The sequence below is a fragment of the Seriola dumerili genome, unplaced genomic scaffold, assembly GCF_002260705.1.
Source record: "Seriola dumerili isolate Sdu_G_001 unplaced genomic scaffold, Sdu_1.0 BDQW01000068.1, whole genome shotgun sequence".
NCBI lineage: Eukaryota > Metazoa > Chordata > Actinopteri > Carangiformes > Carangidae > Seriola > Seriola dumerili.
In genome coordinates, this window is record NW_019174323.1 from 12,792,318 (window position 1) to 12,816,327 (window position 24,010).

General features: G+C 41.8%; 1 protein-coding gene across 2 annotated transcripts in view; it reads left to right on the forward strand.

Moving 5' to 3' along the window:
• Positions 1-24,010, forward strand: part of rhbdl1 (rhomboid like 1) — a 41,491-nt gene that overhangs the window by 12,607 nt on the left and 4,874 nt on the right. The window contains exons 3-8 of one of the 2 annotated variants that reach the window (XM_022743014.1): positions 3,177-3,401; positions 4,413-4,561; positions 4,702-4,814; positions 20,065-20,165; positions 22,113-22,173; positions 23,343-23,511. In XM_022743014.1, coding sequence (XP_022598735.1) covers positions 3,177-3,401; positions 4,413-4,561; positions 4,702-4,814; positions 20,065-20,165; positions 22,113-22,173; positions 23,343-23,511 — 818 coding nt within the window. Of the gene's footprint in view, positions 1-3,176; positions 3,402-4,412; positions 4,562-4,701; positions 4,815-20,064; positions 20,166-22,112; positions 22,174-23,342; positions 23,615-24,010 lie in introns of those variants that run through there. The other variant, XM_022743013.1, reaches the window with a different exon arrangement.

Here is a 24,010-nt window from a genome sequence, read left to right on the forward strand (position 1 = left end):
CCTACACACCCACACACCCACACACACACACACACAAACGTTTCATGTCATATCATGTGATTTTCAGTGCACCTCGCTCTGTCTCTCCTCTCAGTACATTATTACAAGTTGTGGCTGCTCGTGCGCGCCTCATTGTCTGTTCGCCGTCTCCCTCCTGTCGTCACTTCAAAAGGCAGCTAGTGCTCACTTTAGAGGCGGCAGCCCTGCGTGTCAGAGGAGGCAAAGCAGAATGACAGCTATGCTTAGCCGCGTCTCGGGGGAGGAAATTTTCACAGAGTCAGTATGAATGGGTGAGAATAAAACGCGATGTGGGGAGGCGACAGGTGTTGTCACCGAGCCAAACGCGGATGAAATAAAGTCACTAGAGGAAGAAAACACAATTATAGATACATCTCTAACCTCTCTCTACCCCACCTCGCCTCCTTACATAAACACACTCCTTCTTTTCCTTTGTGATTTCAACAGTATGAAGATGTTTAGCCTCACCTTCACTGTCCACTGGTGGCCTCCAGAACCTGTAAATTGGTCTCAGCCAGGCAGGCAACTGATCTTGCCTTCTTAATTTCCCCCCTCTCTGCCGTCTAATGTCCCTCTACTCCTCTTCTTCGGCTTTCACTCCCTGCCTCAAGTATAGTATAATTGCATTTTCCAGGCCTGATTTCCATACTAAATATGCATCCCTCCATCTGCGAGAGAGCCAGCAGCCCAGCTCAACGTCTCTCTGGTTATCACTGTGCAACAGGCCCTCACACCCTCACTGTACAACCACCAGTGTCATAATTACCCACGGTTAGGGTAGTTACCACGTCCTGCTCTGCTAACTTCCAAAAGGGATTAGCACTTTTTTTTTCCTGTTTTTCCTGAGTGATTTCTTGAAAAAGAAAAAAAAAAAAGGCGGTGGCTCCATTTGTGGAGCAATCTGTTCATTACCTCTTCATTATTTGCTCATTTATTTGCAGTCTTTGTCCTCCAGTATGTTTAGCTCATTAGCTTTTATAGATATTGACCCACAATTTCTTTCACTATGCCCCCTGCTGTGTCTACAATATAATGAGCCTACAAGCAGCAGGACCTGGTTAATGAATTACGAATGGTCTACTTCAATAGTGGGTTGTACTTCCTACAGGCCCCCTCTCGAGGTTTCATTACGCTTCACATGAAGCTGCCATATTGTCTAAGGTTACTGTTATGAGAACCCTATACACAGGGTCTGCTGTTGTCGTTTTTTTACTGTCAACAGTAGCAGCTGCTGCTGCAGCTCCACTGCTTTTTCTGGAAACTCATTTTCATGAAGTGTCACATCACATCATAACATGTAGATAATTGCTTAGTCAGCCAGTTGTCCTCAGAGGAGCTGTATTGTTTTAGCTACACTGGAGACTTCAGGCATCCGGCTTCGTTTGAGTATCGGCGATCAAATGATTCTTACACACGCTTGCTGTCTGTAAGGAAATGCAGATATTTACTCCAAAGGATCCGTGCTAGCTGGTCAGACGGTATTTTCAGTGGTAACTCTGGCGGAAAAGAACTCTCTGTGTTGTTATCCTGACAGTCCTCTGCCTCAGCTGTCAAAATAGTGGCATTAGGATAGTTTTCATCCTAAGCCTCTATTAAAGAACTTATCAAGAGTTGGTCCTGCTGGCCTGCGGGCTGCTGCAGAGCTCCTGCTCACTAAGCAAACCTGGAGTCTGTGATAACATGAACTCACACACACACACACACACACACACACACACACACACTTTCTCTTCTTCCATAGAATGGTTCCTCTTAACAAACATTTGCTTTTCAAGGGCAAAATCATTTCAACAGCCAATTTGTTTTGTCTGAGCTGCAATCAGCAGTCACATTTACATTTAGTCTAAATCAAAAACAACTTATACATTATTCAAGTTTCTTATCAGCCGTGAATACTCAGCTACAGTTCTGTCAAAAAGCAAAAAGTGATCACCAGTTGTTTTTACATGTAACATGTTTTTCATATTAATATTTTAGTTGCAACGGAGATATATGAAGAAAAAGAACATCTATTTCTAACGCCAGTTAAATACAATTGGCACTTATTGCAGATTCATAAAGTACCTCCTCATTTCTGCACTAATTAGAATAAGATCTTCCACTGCCACTCATAAAGAAAGTTTTTTTTTACCAAACAGCATAATGCTTTCAGTACTGCTATTTCTCTTTTATGTCTGCATCACACAGATGGGACTGGAGAAGCTGTCAAAGTATGAACAAAAGGAATTTGAGCTGTTTTTAAGATGCTGATTAATCGTTGTGTGATAAACTGTTCTCAGTCATTTTTATCTTCATTTTATTCTAAGTGATTCCACTGAAACAACACATGCAAAAAAAAAATGCAAATGATGGACAATTGAAACCTAAAAATCGCTCATAAATGAAAGGTAAAAATAAAGGTAGAAAAAATCTACCCACTGAATACAGCAGAAAAAATGTAAGAGAGAATCTTCACTGCTGCGCTGAAGCCTCTGAGCCATGTCAGGACAGGAAAAGTCTTAAAAGAAGATAAGAGTGTCATCACCCTTTCCCCTGACTAGCTGATGATAGAAGGAGGACTTACATAAACCGTCATGCTATCCTTTGTGAAATCAGTGCTTTATGAATGTTGGCTCGTCCCCATCTAGGATGATTAGTCACACTGATGAGCTTCCCTCAGATTATATGAAAAGAAGCGATCCTCCTTTACTGATGATTTGAGCCACTTAGCGTGAAGAAAGTTATGGCTTTAATTGCTAAGATGAGGAATTCAGCAGCAGGCGATGATGGGATCCTGGTAAGGTGTGTCCTCCAGCTGCTGACAGTAATGCTCACGCACTGACTCAAGACAAGTTAATTGCAAAAAAAGACATTAAGTCATCAAGTGGCGAGAAATAAACAAAGCAAATGAATGCAAACCTGTCTGCTGATTCCTTAAAGTCACAATAAACTAGTCTATCAGCTGAAAAAATTGTTTATCTGTACAGACGTTAGATTGGTATTGATCTTCCCTTCTAACTCTCGGCAAGCAGATGTTTTTTTTTAAGCTCCCGTCAGTCTAATTTGGAAAATGCTCATCATTTGTCCAAGTTTCTTTAAAATTCAAGCAGTTCTCCTCAGGATTTGGCAGTGGACGCTGAAGAATGATGCACGTTTGTTTTGTCATCCCTTTTCCTCAGATGAGCAGCAAACGCTCCAGCAGTTTCCGACGAGCCATCGCCAATGGCCGCCGCACGCTGCAGAGGGAGATCCTGCTGGACGAGACGGGGCTGGGTCTGTACAAACGTTTTGTGCGCTATGTGGCCTACGAGATCCTGCCCTGCGAGACGGACCGACGCTGGTACTTCCACCAGAACCGCCTGTGTCCCCCGCCTGTCTTTATCGCCATTGTCACCATTGTCCAGGTTAGGGAATGACATTATCAGCTTGTCTTAGGGTTCAGTGGATCATAACATAAATCTTGTGCCAGTCATACGCTGAATATAGTAATTCTACTGATTTATCCCCACTGATTGAGGTGTTCTTAAAACATTTTTATCCTGCAGTATTTTACCTGAGACACATGCAGTACGTGCTACTAACCCACAACACTGAGTTCCAACTGTTCTGGTGGCTCAGTCGTTCGCCTCAGACCCACTGAAAAGATTTTCTGCCTTTGATCACATGCTTTTAGTGTGAGCTCGATATGAGCTGGTAACCCATTTGGGAGTCAGGAGCTTAGTGGGTGCATTTAATGCTGCTCCTCCAAGCTGAAACCCTCAGTCAGGCTGCATGCAGGGATTTTTGTTTTATATTTTTTTTCTCAGATGCTAATTTTGGAACTTGAAAACCAGGTCAATAAGCACCCTGGCCAAGGCAGTGGCATTAATTGACCTATTATGTTCATTTGAAAAAAAAGAAAAAAGAAAGAAGACCACTAACACAGAAGCCCTCCAGGAGCACAGTTGAATGGTTTGGGATTAAGCGGCGCAAATAACCCACAGTTTTTCAACAAAACTTCATCATTTCCCCTGAAATCATCATAATTCTCAGGAAAGAAAGCCAAATGCTCTTATAATGCCTCCAAATGGCAGTGAATGGTCTGTAATGACAATGAGGATGTGATAATAACGGTTCACATTCATTTTAATTCACAGAGACAATGAGTCATTATTCTATGAAAAGAAATTAATGGAATTGAACCAGATGTGCCATTTTTTTTCTGTGGGCAGTAATTGTCTCCACAAGTCTAATAAGCATCAGCCGAGGAATACAAAAAAGAAAAGAAAATGTCATGCGTCTTTCAGAAAGCACAGTGGGTTTTGTTTTGCAGGGGCAATTTCCACCTTTTGTACCAGCAGTGTGCAGAGAGAGCGTGTAATGGGTATGTCAGCAAGAACTGACAGTCTATTGTCATTTTTGTGTCTCTGTTGCAGATTATCGTGTTCATGTGCTATGGCATTATGCTAAACAAGTGGGTACTGCAGACATATCAGCCTGACTTCATGAAGAGCCCCCTGGTCTACCATCCCGGCCACCGCGCACAAGTGTGGCGCTTCTTCAGCTACATGTTCATGCACGTCGGGTACGTTCACGAAGCTCCGCTTACCACATGTGTATTTCTGCAAGACTGATTTAGTTCAGATCTGGTTGGTGGTTGCAGATATCACAGAATCGCAAAAAATCTCATGCCATCATTTGGATCTTGTTTTTCTCTCTCCTCAGTCTGGAGCAGCTGGGGTTCAATGCTTTACTGCAGCTGATGATCGGCGTGCCTTTAGAGATGGTCCACGGCATCTTACGAATAAGTTTGCTGTACATGGCAGGAGTGCTGGCCGGTGAGTGTAAACCAAAAAAATGTAGTGTATCATTATGTAAACCAGTGCTTCCCAAAGTGGGTGCCATGGCACCGTGAAGTGCTGCACAGCAAGACACATGAACATGGTTGTATTACATTTGAAATAGTAATAAGGATAGTCATAGAAATAATGAACCTCTAAAAAAACATGACATCTCTATTTTTGAACAAAACAAAAGAAATACATACATACATATATATATTTACACAACTAGCATACTTTTACTTTACTTTTACTTAGATTTTGTTCATTCTTTATTTCAGTATTTATCTGTAGATCTGCAAAGCAACATTGTTTAAATATGCTGACTTCCCATTATTTGAAGTAATTGTAATTGTGATTGTTTAATTCAGTCTCATTTATTAGTTAATATGAATTCTTATAGCAGATATTCATAGTGTCGGTCGCCGTGCGGTGAGGGTGCAATAAATCGCTAAACACTGTGAAGGGGAACCACGAAGCAGTGGTGTAGCATGTGTGTAGTTTAGATATTGTTCAGAAAGTTTTAGATAATCTTCACTGCAATATGAACTCTGCTTTTCTTTTTTAAAACAATGACGTAAACAGAAAAGGCTGTTTATTCTGTGTTCAGCTCCAGTCTGCGGTATGTCTGTACTGACCTAGTTTGTTTATTCTTTTATTACTGTTTGCATTGTCTATTACTGCTTTGATTTTTGTATTGTTGGTACCTTCATCATTTATCAAGTTAAAGGTGTTGTACACAAAAACCAGCTACTCCTCAAGCCGACATGCACGAGTGGTCTGTTTGATAGAACTGATAAATGCGACTCGGCCGGTGGTCCAACCCTTTAATAAAAAAAATAAAAAAAACAGGCCTCCAAACAGAATATAGCAGCGTGACTTGCGTTGTCCGGAGGTCGTTCTGCAGCACTCAAGTCTTTGTTGACAAGAAACCTCATTAACTTTCATCCTCCTCCAAGCCAGTTTGGAGATTGGAAGTTTTAAATCCGTGCTGATTGCCGGATGTGGTTTCTCACTGCAGTTTTTGCTGTTAATGCGTATTTGCAGAAGTCATATCAACACTACTGCATAAACCTCTTTCCCCTTTCATCTTCACTGGGAACAATTTCTGTCTTGGATCTTGTAAATCTCTTGCTAACCATCATTTGAACACTGTCGAAAGCAATAGCCTAATTCATATTGAGTTACATGCATATTCATTCATTTTTAGTAACCTGATTCATCTTTTCTATGTGATGAAAAATCTAAACTCTTTTGTCTTTTCCTTTCCTCTCTCTGTACATACTGTCATAAAATGGAGTTAAAACTGCTCCAAACTCCTCGTGCGCTGTAAAAAAAAAAAAAAAAAAAAAACTCACATGCACACACACTGTTAACACTCATGAATTATTGTAGCTTTGATTTATTTTAGCATTGATGACAGGGAAAGAGCCAGCAAGCGAGCACGGGTCTGAGAGGAGGAAAAGTGGGAGAGTAATGCAAGGGCGTCTCTCTGGGGAATTAGCCTAAGTGCAGTTTGAGATGTTGTTTGGAGATTTAAGCTGCAGCCTGGATTGAAAAGGAGGAGAAAGCAGCGAGGAGATCGTACATGCTGACATTTGTTCCCCCAGAGCCTGGAGTCAAACTGTGTTCACCAGACTCTCTATGCTCCAGTTTCATCGCTGTGATCAAAAATTGAATTTCTGTCGTACAAGTTGAATCTGAAGTCGTGTGTAACTGTCTGGAATTAAATTTGAACTTTGCTGCATTTAACTTTAAATATGATCAGTATAAACTCGATCATCATCGCATTTCTTTGAGTCAACGCTTAGTGGAGCTCCCTCAGGCTGACAAATGAGGAAGAGAAGAAGAAATCTGCTGAATTCCTCCTGAACAGTGAGGGTGAGCTGAGCTGTCCGATGGTAACAATATGATGAATGGCTTTTAGCAGCACAATAATTTCACCTCCTGATTCTTGTTGATGGAGTTGAAATTGGAGCTGTGCTGGCACAAAATGTTGTGATCTGCTGGAGAGTGGTCCATTAGAAAGCAGGCTGGAAAGTGCACTGGGACTGTTTGTGTGTGTGTGTGTGTGTGTGTGTGTGTGTGTGTGTGTGTGTGTGTGTGTGTGTGTGTGTGTAATTCTCTGTGTGTTTGGAGATTTGGAGGAGGCTGTTGGGGGGTGTCTCAGGTTTAATGACAAGGGGTGAGCGCGCTCAGTCAGAAGTAGAGAGACAGCACTGCTCCCTCCAGGTGAGGGGTCAGAATAAGAAAACCACCTGGGCTTTGGGCACAGCAGGAGGTTTACAAAAGACACTCAGAGTCAGTCAGTTGGTGTTGTGAGGCACACTGGTGGTGCATGTAAGCATGAGCTACATTTGCTAAATTTAACATAAAACTAAAATGCTGAACATGAGCAATGTTAATCCCTGCTGAAAACTAAAATCTGCATGTTGGCTGAGTCGCACCACTGTGCCCAGGTACATCTTCTCAGAGCCGCCAGCATGGCTGTAGAGTCGTAGTCTTGTTGTTTTATCTGATATCTGTGGTTGTTGTGTGTAAATATACTGTAGTTGTGGTTGTGTAATAGATCTTAATGGATTTATGGTTTTGTTTTTTGATTCATTAATCAAACTAAACAAATTAATACAAGCTCCATCGGTTTGTTCATGTCCCTCTCCTCTCAGCCACCCATTCTCCCTTTCACTGATACACTGAATGTGTGGAGTGTGAACACAGACTTTGGTTCTTCATGGTGTTTCCCTGCCTCACGCTTTGCATTTTGCCAGTTTTCCCTCAGTCTTTGTAAACTCTCGATTGCTTGTGGATGTTGGAAATTGCCCAGTGCTTTAGATTACTCAGTGAAATTCTTGACTTTTCCTCCTTCCCCGTTTGGTTGCCCAAGGCTGTCTCATGTTTATATTCATGCAGCCTTATACTAGCTCATGAGTTCAATCATGTCGGCTGTTGTTATCAGCTATTGCACGCATGTTGCTTGTTATTTTTGTAGGGCAGCGGAGCTTTCAGGTTATAGCTGCACTCAGTGTGTGCATTCATGGAGCAACGTGCTGCAGGTATTGTGCCTTTATGTGTGTTTCACTGCGAGAATTCTGGCACCGCAGGGCATGCTTTCAATGCCAAAAGAAAGTTTTTCTTTTTAAAGATGCCTCAAAAACTGTGAAAGTACAAAACTGTTCTCACATATCTCACATGTCATTATCTTGAAAATAATACATTTCGCAATTTAAAAGAAAATATAACTTAGTTTCACAAAGCACAAGGTTTTAGTCTGGGTAGGTCAGATGGTGTTAGATACAAATCTATAAATCTTGGACACAGCCTGATCTTCGCTCCATCGCTCTGCTCTGCTCCCATAATGTAGTGCTCCCCCTGAAAATAAAGAATGACATTGCACATTTTGTCCTTGGATGTGTGCTGACAAAAGGAACAATTGAGCAATTATTTTTTTAACAGCGCTGTTCAGACAGACCCTGGACATTGTCCTTACTCATTTTGCATCCACTCAGTAATCCTTCATGGCTCTGTCGCACTAACAGTGGCTGAAGAGCTCCGCTGGAGTTTGATGTTTCATGATAGGAACAGTACCGTGTTCGTGCTCAACACTACAGCCCAGCTCCACGTTAAAGATGGCGCAGCAGGGATTCCTTCTTTTAATCTCCTTTTTTTCCCCTCCCCTCCTCTTCTGGTTCTCCATCCCTCAGGCCAACAACTCCTTCAGCGTCTTCATGTGCTTCAGGACATCAACAGGTGCCAGAACACCATGTTTTTCCTCATAGCCCCGTGTGAGCCTCAGGGTGTCTGTCTCTTCCAACACCTTATATATTTGAGACAACCCAAATCTTCCAGCAGCCTCTCATAACGGCAAGCTTAAGTCTGCTGTCCCACTACTGTCCTGCTTAACTCAGATATTTGTGTGTTGACATATTCTACTCTGATTTTCTTTCCACTCTTTGCTGCCTGTCAGAGTTGATTCTGCCGTCCGTAATGTGGCAAAACAAAGTCCTGGTGTAAAACTTTCACTTTGAATCATCAGATTTTTGCTAAAATATCAACAATATCTTGTGAACAAGTGAAAAACTACTGTTTCCATAGTGTGAAAATGAGTTCATGACCTCACATTTTGTTTATAAAGAAAAAACTGTAACCAAGCACGAAAGAAACATTTGTTTAAAACCCTTATTTTTGATGTGACCTGCAGTTTGGTTGTTGTGTGTCACCGCGCTCTTTCTGTTTGCCATTGGAGAAAAAATAATCTTTTGAAAAAATATATATATCTTAATTAGATTTGTTTAAGTTTATTTATTTATTCATTCATTGTTTATTTGAACGAGGACAGAGACAAACAATTGTATGAAAAAGTTTGAGCACCCCTGGGCAAATTACATATTTTGTTGATTTTCGAAGTGAAAGGAAGTAAATCCAGACCCTGCAGGAAACAGACGTTAAAAATGTTAACGCGCTGTTCATTTTTATCTCATTAACTTAGAAAATAGAAAATAAATAAACGGTAGTTGTGGCTTGTGCAAAATTGTGGGTGTTCTTTTACTTTTTAAGCACCAAGAACTTAATTAACTCGTTAGGCCTTAACTGACTCATTAGGATTTGTAAGGCAGGTGAAGAATTGTCAGTAGAACCATCAGAGGCTCCTTTAAACAAGTGACTCTGGAAATAGAGGATCTGAAAATTAAGCTAACTGCTGCCTACGAAACAGGGAAGGCTATAAAAAAAGATATAAAAGCGTAATACATAGAAAATAAGTATTATAATTGTATATAAGTACCATTAAAAGAACTGACTTCTTCACACCTAGCTACTGTAAGTTATGACAGTTTCAACTTCTATTGAAAATGTTTCCAGTTATAATTCATTTTGCAGTCCTCTGTCCAAATCAGGTTTCACAGACGAGCATTTACATCTCCCTCGTTACCGCCACTTCGGTTCCCTGAGCTCAGTGAGCAACAGATAAAACTGTGGTTGTTCTGAGCAGCTTCCAGGTGTGAATGTGAGAGTAACTGTGTGAGGGGGAGCAGGGCCGTCCTAAAGAGAGAGAGCTGCTCTTACATGCTCCTGGACAGTGGTGGAAAGCAACTGAGTGCATTTACTCAAATACCCTATTTAAGTACAATGTTGAGGTACTTGTACTTCACTTTTTCATCTTAAACTTCTACTGTGCTGTGTTGAGAACATAATATTGTGCTTTCTACTTCATGGCATTTTTTAATCGTTATAAATACTAGTTACTTTGAAGATTTTTTTTTTGCGGATTTGCAAACAAAACACATGATCAGTTTATAAAATGTGATACATTGTGATAGAATATACCACTCAACATTATTGTATTTGAAGTAGTTAAGATTAGCTCCAAGGTAGGGCTGTCACAATAGCAGATTTTCACTACACGATTATTGTGGCCAAAAGAATTCATTTATTGTGATAACCAGCCTATAGAAAATTTTAAAATAATAATAATGATAATGATGCTATCAGTCAAATCCATCTTGAACTTTGTTTATCGCGTGTTTTGTTTCCTTTTTGGCAAATGAATTAGACTCAGATTCAAGAGTAGGGAGACAGAGAGAGTCTGTAAACATAACTGTACCAAAGCAAACAAAAAGAACAATTACATGTAATGAGTAGTGAAAAGGCAACCAGATGAAGTGATAAACAGAAGATCCACAAGGTCTAATATTTGCCATGACAATATTGTCCGATGTGCATTATTAATTCAGTGTCAATATTTCATTTCTTTGAATATCAGGGTTATCGTCAATACCCCCAGTCCGAACCTCAAAGACTGTCATTTCACAGTGATAAGCAATAAATCCTGTCATTTGTGAAGCGGGAAACTGAATTTTCATCTTTCCACAATTTTTGCTTGATAAATGACAGAAATGATTGATCCATGATCTATTATCAAAATTGTTGCTAATGGGGCGTCCCAGTGGCTGAGTGTTAAGGGCGCATACCATCTGGGCATAATGAGCCCTGAGCGACGGGTCCCCTGTTCGACTCCCGGCCGGCTGGTCCCTTTACTGCACGTCTCTCCCGTCACTTCCTGTCTCTCTCCACTTTCCCTGTCAAATAAAAGCATGAAAACCGCCACAAAGATAACTTAAAGAAGAATGATGCCAGTTTATTATTGACAGTTTATTTAATTTTTTTTTTACTGCCGATCAACTAATCCATTAATCAACCAATCCTTTCAGCTGTATTACTACTTCTATACTTCAACTTAAGTACAAACTTGAAAGCAATACTTTTACTTGCACTGGAGTATTTTTATTGTGTGGTTTTGCTACTTTTACATATTATTTGAATACTCCTTCCTCCAATGTCTCTGGATAAATAAAGGTTTAAAAAATTCCAATAGATGCACCTGAGTAAGTGACGAAGAAACCTCGAGATGGTCACTGAGCACCTTAGGAGCCGGTGGATCACCTCCTGTTGACTCCTACAGCACCTATGGAGCGTATGGTTTGAATTATGCATTATTAGGATTTTTCTCCTCCTTGTGTCCAGGAGCCTGTAAACAGAATATATGTTTACTGTAATGAACCAGCCAGCCGGTGTTAGAGGGCACTGTGCTCACACTGCTTATTGGTGTCTTCAGTCAAGAGGAGGAAGAGACATGTGGCCCGATGTTGTTTGTGGCCTGTTGGAAAATTGTAATGGAAATGTGATAAATGACTGCATGTCAGTGTAACCTCATATTTGCAAGCTAGTTGATGATGTCATTACTTAAAAGCATTTGATGTTTAATCCTTCATCAATTGATTAATGTTCCTCTGATATCAGGCAGGACGGCGGCGCTGTCAGCTTTTCTGTCGTGGCCATGGGACTCGGGCTTTATTGTCGCTCCTAATTTAGCCTGATGATTGTTTCTGCATTCTCTCTCACACTGATAAAAGCCTATTGAGTTTCTAAATGACTGCAGGTCTTCAGGCTTATTTTTGTTATACTACACTTTCCACATTCCTCTTTTATAACCGATTGATGCTTTTTAAAAGCGCGCTGCACATATTTAAGCAGGGTAAATATGATTATATCTGCTGCCAGTGAATAGAGGGTCTTGGTGGATCGCCAAGAGTCACTTTGTCCATCATCCATTTCGCTGATGTTTGGTGGAGGCACACAAGCTCCAAGTTACACTATTCTACTGAAATCCCAAAAGCCTAGAAATGCAGCTTTGGGATTGAATGTACAAGATTAAAGTCAATAAATTCAATTGGGTGTTTGAAATAAACTAAAGCGAGCTTTACTGCTTTGATGAAAGATTTCCAATTTGTTATCGGTCTGATTCACTGTTATTAGTAAATTCTTTGTTCTCTATTAATTCTCTGTGTCTGTCTGTCTTTGTGATAAAGAAGAGATGTGGCTTACATTAGGAAATAGAGTTTAAAATGCAGTTTGATTGAAATACAATCAATACATCACAGTACAATTATTGATTACACTGCCTATACATTCGTTATCCAACAAACTACTGGAATGTGAGTAAAAAAACTGATAAACGTTTATGCACTGTTGTGTGCAAGAAAGTTGCAGACGGGATGGGATTTTTATTTTGGGGATAAAATGGGAATATTTCTTAGAGCAAAGTTGAGTCAGATAAACTGATGCTGCCACATCGTCACATTGCATCAGCTGCATCAGCAACCAAATTCAGTTAATGAGGAATAGATGGAGATAAAAAGACAAGAGGGGGCAGAACAGGAGAGCGGAAGTGATGGAGAACAGAGTGCTGGAAAAATCACTCTCTGTGCCAGAGGGGTGTGACTCTGTGGTCTCTGACTACGGATGTGACTCACGTCAAGCTCTGGTGTAGAGATATTTAACAACACTCGAGGTGAACCTGGTAAAGGTTGTGGAAAGCAGAAGGTGTTTTCAGGACTGTGAGAGATGTGGAGTCATCTTTGTGTCGCTGTTGTCGGCTGAATACCAATTACCTCCTGCTTGCTGTTACTTTGAAGGCCTGTTGGTGGAGTGTGTGTCTGTGACTGTGCAGCATTGTCAGGACACAAGGTCATATTTCTGTCTTTTTAGCCAACCTTAGCTGCTGCAAACCGCTCTGTGTGCACGGACCCCGGTGTTGCGTACAACACTGAAGCGTCTGGTCCTGTGTTTCTCATGTACTCCCCCGGTGCTGAGCTGAACTGAGCAGGGTGACCTTGGTGCGTTGCAGAGCCTGCAAGCGTGATTATGGTAATTCCCAACCCCCCCGTCTCACCCCACAGTCAACTCTTCCTAGGTGACACCGAGCTCACTTCCTCTCCCACCACCCCCTGCAGCCCCGCTGATAACAACACCGAGCATGATGAATATTTGTACTGTAATGCAGCCTCATTGAAGGTATCCCATTAGTGTGGAGCGAGCCGACTGTGTTTACAGCCCTCTATTGCATCTACGGCATGAAGCCTATCCAGGACAGCGATATTTGTCGGGCGCTCTGTTGGAGTTAGAGAGGCCATTGCTCTGCTCAGTTTATATTCCATTTACTTTGGTGGTTAGTTTCAAGGTTCTCTGATGAAGAAGCACATCACACTCCCTTTAGCCATCGCTGTGGCTTTATAACCTTGAGCACAGGAAGTGATTCCCTGCCCACTTTTTTTTTTCACCTGGATGTTGGATGGATTTGAGTAATTTCTATCCAAGGTCAGCAATTGTGCTTGTTCACTGAAAAGCAGTCATGAGTGATGCTCACACACACACACACACACACACACACACAGACACCAAGATCAGATATGATTATACTTTTCCCTGATTGCTGGTGCTGTGCCAAGCAGTTTCCTCTCAGCAGCTCTGAGGATGTGACTTGTGGAGATTATTGATTTTTCTTGATGTCCCCTGCGCTCTGGGGGAGCATAAATATTATCATATTTTTCTGTATGTGGCAAATTTGGACTGGGCAGAAAACTGTTTGAATAAACAGAATCATTCTCTAAGGAAACCAAGGGCAATGTGTGTTTGCATTGGACGTGTTGGCATACTGTAAAATTGATGAATTGTATCCGTTCCTCCAGGCCAGAGCTTGGCATCAACTGCGCCGGAATTGTGTTGTTGTTGTTGTTGTTGTTGTTGTTGTTGTTGTTGTTGTTGTTGTTGTTGTGTTTACCCTTTTTTTCCTTTTTTGTTCTTTTCTACATGTAGACAGTAGAGGTCCTGATTCATGTGTTTCGGCTTTCAATCTGTGTTTTCCTCATTGAGGTTGTTTGTCTAGCGATCTGCTTTGACTGCAGTGCAGGAGCACAGGTGCGCAGTGTTTTGTCGCTTTGTGGAGGCTGACAGTTTGGGATGCTCCTCCACAGCTTGACACCACTGATAAGTAAAACTTGGCAGACTCCTTTTTTCCCTTCATCTGAGGGGGTGTCATCCCCCTCCCGCCCGCGCTCCACCGGGGCACGAGGAGACGGATGAAGATGTTAGATTGGATGAGGACTGATTGCGAGTCATGCTGCTCCACTTGAAGGAAAGCATTGGTGGTAGAGGTGATATTTCCCTTATCTCTTTCTGTCTGGATGACACAGAGGTGTCTGTCTCCTTCCCTGGTGGAAAATGTCTTTAATAGAGCTCCCCCAGTCTGACAGCACTATTATAGTTGAAATGAGGCTTTGAAATGGACACCTAACTATTAAATGACATTTGAAGCTATGAGCTTTTCAAATAGACTGTAAAGTAGACAAAAGAGTACGTGACAGATGGTCTCTCTCTAGTTGAGTCACCCTGACATTTATATTTTTACCCCAGTAACCTCCAAACTGTGTCTGCTCTTATACCAAAACTAAAGTAAATTGCTTCCCAACATCAAATACCCCCCCCCACCCCCCTTCCCATGATAAAGCACCAGTGATTGCACGATTGCAGCTTTAGTGTGTCTCCTGCATCGCTGCTCCTCATGCACCCACTCACACCCACTTTTTCCATCAGTCTCCCTCTCTTCTTATGTGTGCTTAGTAAATAAATCTGATCAGGCGTTTCCCCAGTTTATTAGCCAACAGATGCAGCCCTGTGACTGCAGGAGTGCTGACTACAGCACATCTCTGTGCAGGGCCACAGGATTTAATGCATACAGGATAGATCTGTCTGAGGCAAGTGTACACAAATGGAGCAACTCCAAACTAAAAGGCATCAGTCCCACAGTATCAAGGGATGCAGGTTTCCCTTACTGTATACTGTGCTCTGAGCTCAGGCAGAGAACTGGTTTACCATTGAAATCTTTGACTTCTAACAAATTGATAATCGTAATGGACTCAGCAAAAAATGTGTCTTGCAAATTCTTTCATCTCTCATAATGAAACATGACAAAATACATTTGGCTGTTTTGGGTGGTCTTTCCTCATAGCTTATACCAATAGACTAAATAAAAGAATAAAATCACACTCATGGTTTGCCAGTTTTTCTTTGTACCCAATGCTCACTAAATCACTTGAATAAATAAACATTCACTGTCCTTTAATTGTCCTCTCCTGGGTAATTTATTGGCTATCCAACCAAGAAATGCAACTCAATGCGTTTTAATGTTCCCTGACATTGTTTAGGTTCCCAGAAAACAGCCTCTGTGAGACACCTTTACGAAGCAGTGAGTTAGGTGGCGTGTGTGGTGTGGCTCTCTCAGGAGTTGATGAAAACCAAACAGAGCTAAAAGAGAGTGAATATTGGATTTTCATTCATTGCGTCTCCTGAAGCACATCTCCAAATCAATGCTAAAGTTTTGTGTTAGCTAGACAATAGTCAACTCCTGAAATGTTTACCCAATCAACTTTAGAAGCGGAGTAGATGTCAACGTTGTGTTTACAGCTTGTTCTGCCGCAGCCATAAAATCAATTAACACAGGTGTAACGTTCAAAAACCTCAATAATCTTTAATCAGCTATGTATAACCCACTTTTACACCAAGCAGTAAATACGTTATTATATATTTAACAAGTTATAAATATAAGAAACATGCAGCAGAGAAATCTATGCATACACAGGGAACTTTAGCACGATGATGTAATAACAATTTAGACATCTCTTAAACATCTATTCAACAAATTTTGATCATTAAAAACCTACAGCCACATTTCTCTAAGGACTATTGATTGACTGTGAATAGTGAACCACGTATACAAACTCCAGAGAACAGGCAGCGAAAAGTGTCATGTTTGTCATTGTTTGTGTAGAGTCATGTTACGCCATGTTCTCCAAGAATTAGAGGATATATGTTTTTCATTGCAGCACTTCGCCTGTGCTCTGGTGCAGCCTCGACTGTAGCGGCTACAGAGCAGCACAGCCTCAGGCACTGTCAAACTCTGGCCTCGGATCAACTTACCATCCCTTGTCTGCACCTCATCCCCGGAGAGACTGAGAAATACAAAGTTGCCCCATAGCTTAAGGGCAGCCTGGAGTAACAGTAATGGTGTAGCAAGTTTGGTTTGACAGAGAGATTCAGTTCTCTGAGCCGCAATGGGGATTATACTGCGGTAGATAGAGTATAGCCCCGAGTGTGTAGTTGACCTATACTCATATACAAAGTACATCATTTTTACTGTCTACACCGCAGTGCACTTGTGGATGTTGCAAGCTCACAAAAAGATTTGAGTATGTTGATGATGACTTCAGGATGGCAACAATAAATAATCTGAGCATGAGATGGAATGTGTCAGCTTGGCACTGAAATAATCGCACACCTCACGTCGCAGCCGCTGCTGAGTGCGAGAATCCTAAATCTTAAATCCCCCTAAGCACGAGAGCCCACATGACAGCCCTGTTTAATATTCATACTGTATTTTGGAGCCTCTCACCAAAGCACAGCGAGCAGGAGGAGAGAGCAGTTTGTATCCTCCCTGTGGAGCTCTCTCTCTTCCTCTGAGCCGGAGGTCTCAGGTTGTCTTCTCTTCCTCACCCACAGATGGTGGTGTCACATCCCTGACAAGTGTCTCCTATGAAGAGGTGGTCTGAGCCTGTGTTAGCTATCATTTTAGTTCCCAAACAGCCCAGTCCACTGCTCTTAAAGCTGCTCTAACCAACGTTTTTGCACGAACACTGACAAATGCAGCCAAACTGAACAACTTGCTGGTGAACATAGTGAAGCATTTAACAGTTTTAGACCCAGGCATTTTTCTTTAGAAGTTGTTGGTGAGTAAAATAGAGCCACAAGGATAGAGTGAATATTGGTCTTACATTTCCCATAATTCCAGGTGTCCATTACAAATATATGTGAATGCTGTGGCTGCTGGAAACGATTTGCTAAAACATTTGCCATATTATCTTTACATGGCGATAAAATATCAATGTTATGTTAACAGCTTTTTGCGCTGTCCTCAAAGGGACAATAAATCTGTTTAATTGCAGACAAATTGTTGTCACTGACCTCAGACATTTGTAAACTATTTATTTCTTGAAGGGAATTTAAGTGTAAAAAATTTGTCCGACTACTTTTAAGATCGTCTAAATTATTCTGCATTTGAAAGAAGAAAGAAATGTTTATGGAGAAATCACAGCATCTGTTACAAACTAGCAGATATTAACAAAACATCTATTTTTAATCAGCACCTCCACATCAACTGCACACTTTAATCAACAAGTTTAATCCAAACTTTGGGTGAAAGAAGTTCATGTTTATGTCCATATCACACTGCTAAAACTGTAAAATAAATTCCTAAAATTGTTTCACTTAATTGTACTGAATCTTTAAGACCAGTAAAAGACTAAAACCCTAGACGATATCTCTCATATTATTCTATTAATAATTCATCAATATATCTTCCAAGTCTAATGCACCGAAGTAATAAATTAAGTGCAAAAAAAGTTGTGAAGGCTAAAAGAGAAACTAGATGATAAGATGTTGATGCCGCTGAAGTTGCTCCAATTCAATTTCTCCTTTACTTTGAAGAGATCAGAGACCACATACTGTATGCTGTGCTGTGTAATTGCAATTTTGTGGAGCTACTAAAAATGGGACACTGTGAATCTCCTGAAATCTTTAGTTGAAGCACCAACCTTCATGTGCCCCATAAATCCAAACGTCCACGTCAAATAGCCCATAGGTGTTGGAGCGGGGAGAGATGAATGACTCAGGAACGCGTTCTGATTACCATCTGTCTTTCCATGATCATCACTGCCACCATGGGCTGACGAGGCGTTCTTTAAGACGATGTTTACTCTGTGATCCCACAACTCCCTCTCTCTTTCTCTCTCTCTCTCACACACACACACACATACACACAGAATATGAATGTTACAACATGCATTATAGATCTGAGATCACAACTCCGGCAAACCCCAACTGTGATTAAAAAGAGGCTGTTTTGTTTTATCAGCCCTCTCCGCTTCCCTTATCAGCTCATTTGCATAATTAACAGTGGCTGACGCTGTCCTCGCAAGCAACTGCCACTGTGATTTCTCCTGCTTGGAATTCTGTCCTACTTCACAGCGTCAGTGCTGTGATTAATGCAGCGCCAGGTGTACTGTACCGCATTCAGGGTTGTATATATACACACACTCACTACACACTATACACACAGCTATTTAAAGGAGCTATATTGAAGCTTAAACTACTGCCATATAGCCAGCTGTTTACTTTTACCAGTCTAGAAAAAATCTTGCAATTTGGGCGTCAAAGTTCATTCTTTCAATCACCAGGAGCTGTCTCCAGTGGTGGAAAGCAACTCTTTTGTTGTTATACTGAAGTTAGCATGCTAACCAGCTAGCCGCAGCCCGGCCGGCCCAATAATTGAGTTAGATACTAAAAAGCTTATCAACAATAATTCGACATTTAGCAAAAAAATGTTTGCTTTCTTGCTGATATTTAATGAATGAATACCTCTCTCACATCAGTCTGGTTAATATAAGGCAATAAAAACAAAGTAGTCTGGAATACCTGCTGTTTGTTTTTACACTTCAGTTTTTATATAGTTTAAACAAAGGAGATTTAAGGGTTTAATTATTGAGATCCGGACAGAGCCAGGATTGTTGTTTACCCCTGTTTCCACTCTTTCAGCAATAAAGCAACTAAAAAAAAAGTTGACCATGTTTGTGTGAAAGTATTCTGAGCAACATTTGATACCACTAACTTACAGGTTTAAACAAGGCGAGTTGAGGTTTAAAGAGGCTGCACAGTCCGTCCACACAGGTGTTGTCACTTATGTTACCTGATTAGACCTGTTGTCCAGACAGTGTGGAGCTTGACTAACTGCACCCTCACTCTATTGCACCATGGGCAGGACAGTTTACATCCTTATTATTGTTATCACCTATTTTTATCATGATATTAGTTGTTATTATACCAGTTTTTATTGTATTAGCTGTTATGAGTTTGGTAACACTGCATCATTTCAAACACAGCTCCACACAGCCTCAACCTGACTGGACTTATGAAGAACAGGTTCCAGCACCAAATAATTGCTTGAAAATGGTTAATTGTTCATATATTTAACGGTATCGAGACTATTAACATATGAATATTCCTTTAACTGTCCAACCTGCTGGTAAAGTAAAGTATTGTATGTAGTCATAATATGAGTATGCAATCACATTACAGGCTTTGCCTCACTGCTACAACCACCACTTTACTTTCCACATCATGACTTCTTTGTCATGATCTTTGTAGACAGCACATTTGGCTTGTGTCCACATCTACATATCCCAGATTAGACTTTGCTCATGCATTTTTAGAGCACACAAATAGGAAATTATCCTGTTCAGCAAGGTTCTCCTGTGTTCTCCTGGCCTCACTTTGATCAGAGATCATTTTAAAATGGACGATTTTTAATTGCAGCATCCTCAAGGAAAATCCAGTTAAGAAACATTCCTTTTCAGTTCCTTACCATTTTAATATAATTACTCAGCTGCAGTGTTAGCAGACTGCTTACATACAGGACATGCCTGTGCAATACTTTTCACAACACAGCACACGTGTGTGTTTGAGAGTGTCATGTATTGTGGATGTAATATGAAAGGGCACGTGAAGGTCGGCTGATGTAGCACAGCCCCAGTGATTTTATTTTTTTTACAGAGATTTTTAGAGAAATGCTCAGAGGAAGGTGACTTGTGCCGCTGTGTGATGAGTAATCTGACTCTCCCTTTGTTTTTCCCCTCTGCTGTAAAATGCTGTCCTTTGCTCTCTCTCTCTTTTCCTAACAGCCCACACACACACAAACACACACACACACAAACACACACACAAACTGCATGCTCTCCCTCTTACACCTACACAAACAATATGTGTGTCTCTCTCTCTCTCTCTCTCTCTCTCTGTGTCTCTGCAGGCTCGCTGACAGTGTCCATCACAGACATGCGTGCTCCAGTGGTGGGGGGCTCTGGGGGGGTCTACGCTCTGTGCTCAGCGCATCTGGCCAACGTCGTCATGGTAACTGCCATTATCGTCATCATCGCCTCCATTGTTACGTCTCAAAAACGGTTTTCAATAGAGAGGAAATGTCAGAGCCGGGCACATGGTGTGAGCAAGACAGACAGGGACCACCTCGTGCTCCCACCAACATCCCGGGCTTCACTGCTGTCTGTTGTTTCCCCAGCAGATGCTAGTTGGATGTTTTCCCTGCTGCAGTAGGATCACATCATTGTGATAAATACTTCATTGCCCAGCAGTTTTTGGAACAATGCCACCGAATATTCTCGAGACAATGTGACCTCTTATCTAGTCATCAGCAAAAATGAAGAAGCTTTTGCTGAAGGTTGTTGATGAGCAGCAGACCCCAAGGACCCTCTTCCAGTATCTCACACTGCTCAACCTTTCCTTTTTTTATTCACTGTTCTCGTCATCTGTATCAATGAATCTCATGTGAGCTGGTATTTCAGACTCTTCTATTAATTATTAAGACTGTGTTTATTTGTGTCCACTGAAAAAAAAAAACCAGGCAGTGAACTCCCTTGATGCTGTGTGTGTTTTCTGTCACGAGGTTTCTACGTGAAGTGCCTTCCACATTCTCTTCAACTCTCGGCGTTACATCTGACGAATCACTTTAACTGATGTCGCTGTTCACTGTGGGCACTGGAGATGCCAGCAGGGATAGAAATCAAAGTGCGCTGACGGGTTCAAAGCAAAGACTCTGTAAAACTGTGCGCTCGCAGCAGCTAACAGACAGTTTATTTGGTCTGTTACGCTTATTGTTGGGAAATCCTTTAAGGCACGTCTTAGTTCTGCTCTGATGAGTTTTTGTCTAGTTTGTGCTTTTTGAAGGAAATCTTGAAACATTGTCCGGTATCGACCCAGTAAATTCCTGGCCATCTGCCATCAGCCGTCAGCCTCCGGTTTGCCCAAAAGACATTTTCAGGTTCAGTGAGGTTGCGAGCGCTGCTGTGGACGTGACTCTGTAGAAGTCACACAGCTCCAGCGACATTGTCAGAACACATCTTGAAACTATGTAGTGCACAAACTAAACTTTGGACGTTACCCCTAAATCTTTTCTTTCATTTTTATTTTTTTATTGTTCCTTGACGGTCCTTGACCGAACAGCAAACGCTCTTTCTCTCCGTCTCTCAGTGATCCTCTGCACCTCACACACTCACGTCAGATTCCTTCAGCATTTCAAAGTCAGCAGTGTGATAACAAGATCTGTAACAGACAAAATGGATTGGCTGTCCTCTGGTTAAAGATTGCCCTTCTCCTCCTGTGAGTTTGGAGGCACGTCAGAGCAAATTGCCTCCCATGAGAGAGCAGCCACATCACATCGCACACAGCTCAGGCCTCCTCCTCTGCACTGCTGTGCCGACCTCTCCCCTTCCATCATATGAATCATTTATTTGTAGAGATATTGTGACATCAGGAGCACTCCTGGCTTGTTTTGAACGTATGGAACATTTCTCTTACATTTTGCATGGCACTCACCTTTTTGTTTTCTGCTTTGAGAGAAGACTAAAAACACTGGTGCTGGGTCATCCTCCCACAGCCAGGAACTTAAGGAGGGACATGATTGGTGCAATTATTCATCCTGGGGAGTGAATCTGTTATTCCAAGTGAGGATGCCATTGTTCTTTTTTTCCCTGAAGAATCACCAGAGCTATTTATTGGCCCATTCTCCCCCTCTGTTAAATTATCTTAGCCCTAATTAATAGAGTGCCACTGGGTTGGAACCAGTAAGTGGAGAGCAGCCAGGTGTATAATCACGTCTCTGTCTTGTGTAAGTGTTGCCTCCTCTCTCATATGGATATGGATTGTCTTTCTCTCTTGTCTAAATATGTCCAGAGGATAGAAAGTGAGGTGCTTCTTGCCAGGCTGTTAATATACTCATATTTGTAGTGGCTGTTTGTGTCGTGATTGTTTGCGCTGACGAGACACTTTTGCTCTGTGTTGCAGAACTGGGCCGGGATGCGCTGTCCTTACAAGCTGCTCCGCATGATCCTGGCGCTGGTTTGCAGTAAGTTCTCCAAATTTACTCTCAGCCCCACGCTCACGTTCCTGCTGTTGCTATTTATGTTGAATTCATAGTTTCGTCATTCAAAAAGCGGAGCGTGTATTACCCTTCATTTCCAGCATATTTAATGCCCGCACACCTGTTCTCAGTTCAACATAATAACAGAGTGTTTGTCACCTGAGTGGGGTTTAAAAGCCTCGTACAGCAGAGCAACAGACATGCTGCTTAAGTTGTCACAGTTAATGGCTCAGAGGAGAGAGAGGCTCCCTGATTGGACATGTTGCTTTGTTTTTGAACCATTTGAGTCACACCACTTGTCCTTTTTCTCCACACGCGGACTGATACACTGTGACTTTCATTAGTGTGCAATATGTTCCCTCCATCTGTCCCGAGCCTGCCGCCGCTGAACTGAGAGAGCAGCGACTCTCTGCAGGAATGTTGTATCTCTCCTCAGTGTTTTTGCAAACAGGGGATACAGCGTTTCACAATAAAATACGACACACCGCTTCTGTGAGCTACTGTGAAGATTGAATTAACATTTGGTCTGGTTTTATGTTATCAGTGCTGAATATTTATTCAGCTAAAGAGGCCTGAAAAAACAACTGCATATAACATTTGAAAGCAATTTTTCAAGTAAAGATCCGTTTAAATCATGTTGTGACCTTTCTTTGGCTGTAGAGGCAGACTATGATAAAAACACTTATACACAGTAGGCTGCAGCTCATCTTTAGGCACTGACATGAAGTCAACTCCAATCTAGGCCCTTTTCTTCATAAGAGGTCAGGGCCTTTATTTCAAAATAAAAGCACACTGCTATTCAAGATAATTTTGTCTCAGATTCACAAATTCTCTAAATTGGTTTTAAGCACCATGTCATCTGGGTGACAATGTGTTAATTGGCAAGTTTACAGGTGGTGTAGGTGGGTCATATGCTAAGCTAAGCCAACTAGCTGCTTCATAATTAAAGTGCAGACATGAGAATGGTATCAGTGTTCACATCTAACTCTCCTCCAGAAAGCAAATAAGAGGATTTGTCAGAATGTCAGACTATTCCTATAAGCCGCTATGGAAAATCTGGATCCTAGTCTGGCCTGAATTCTTCACAGCTCCTAAACAAGAAAGAAATTTTTCCACAATGATTCTGCCTCTTTTCTCGCTTCTCCTCTCCGCAGTGAGTTCAGAGGTGGGCCGTGCAGTCTGGCTCCGTTTCTCACCACCGCTGCCGTCCTCGGGGCCCCAGCCCAGCTTCATGGCGCACCTGTCGGGGGCCGTGGTCGGCATCAGCATGGGGCTGCTGATCCTGCGCAGCTACGAGGAGAGTCTGCAGAAACAGTGCTCCTGGTGGGTCATCGTCTTCTCCTTCATCACCTTCCTCCTCTTCGCCATCTTCTGGAACATCTTCGCGTATGAGCTCCTGGGGGTGCAGATCCCACCTCCTCCCTGATGATGTGCCCCCACCCCCCCACCCACCCCCACCCCCGGCCCTCCTCCACGTACGCACTGACTCCAACCCTGCTCCAAACAAAGCTTCCCCCTTTGACCATTGTTCACTTTCCCATTTCCTCTCAAGTTAGACCCAAATGAAATGACATGAGATCATTCAAACTAAAATCGACCAAGAATCCTTTTTTACAGATACTTTGCAAATCAAAGAAATATGTCTCTTTTATTAAAGAGGGATTACAGTAGCAACAAGTACAGGTGAAAGTTCCTCAGATCCATTTTGAGGAACAATATATCTTTTTATATACGTTGAAATCTCATCCACATTACCAGCGCTAACCTTTCAGTGAGCATTGGGCCACTGTGCTTTATTTTTTTTTGTTCAGAGGCTTTTTTG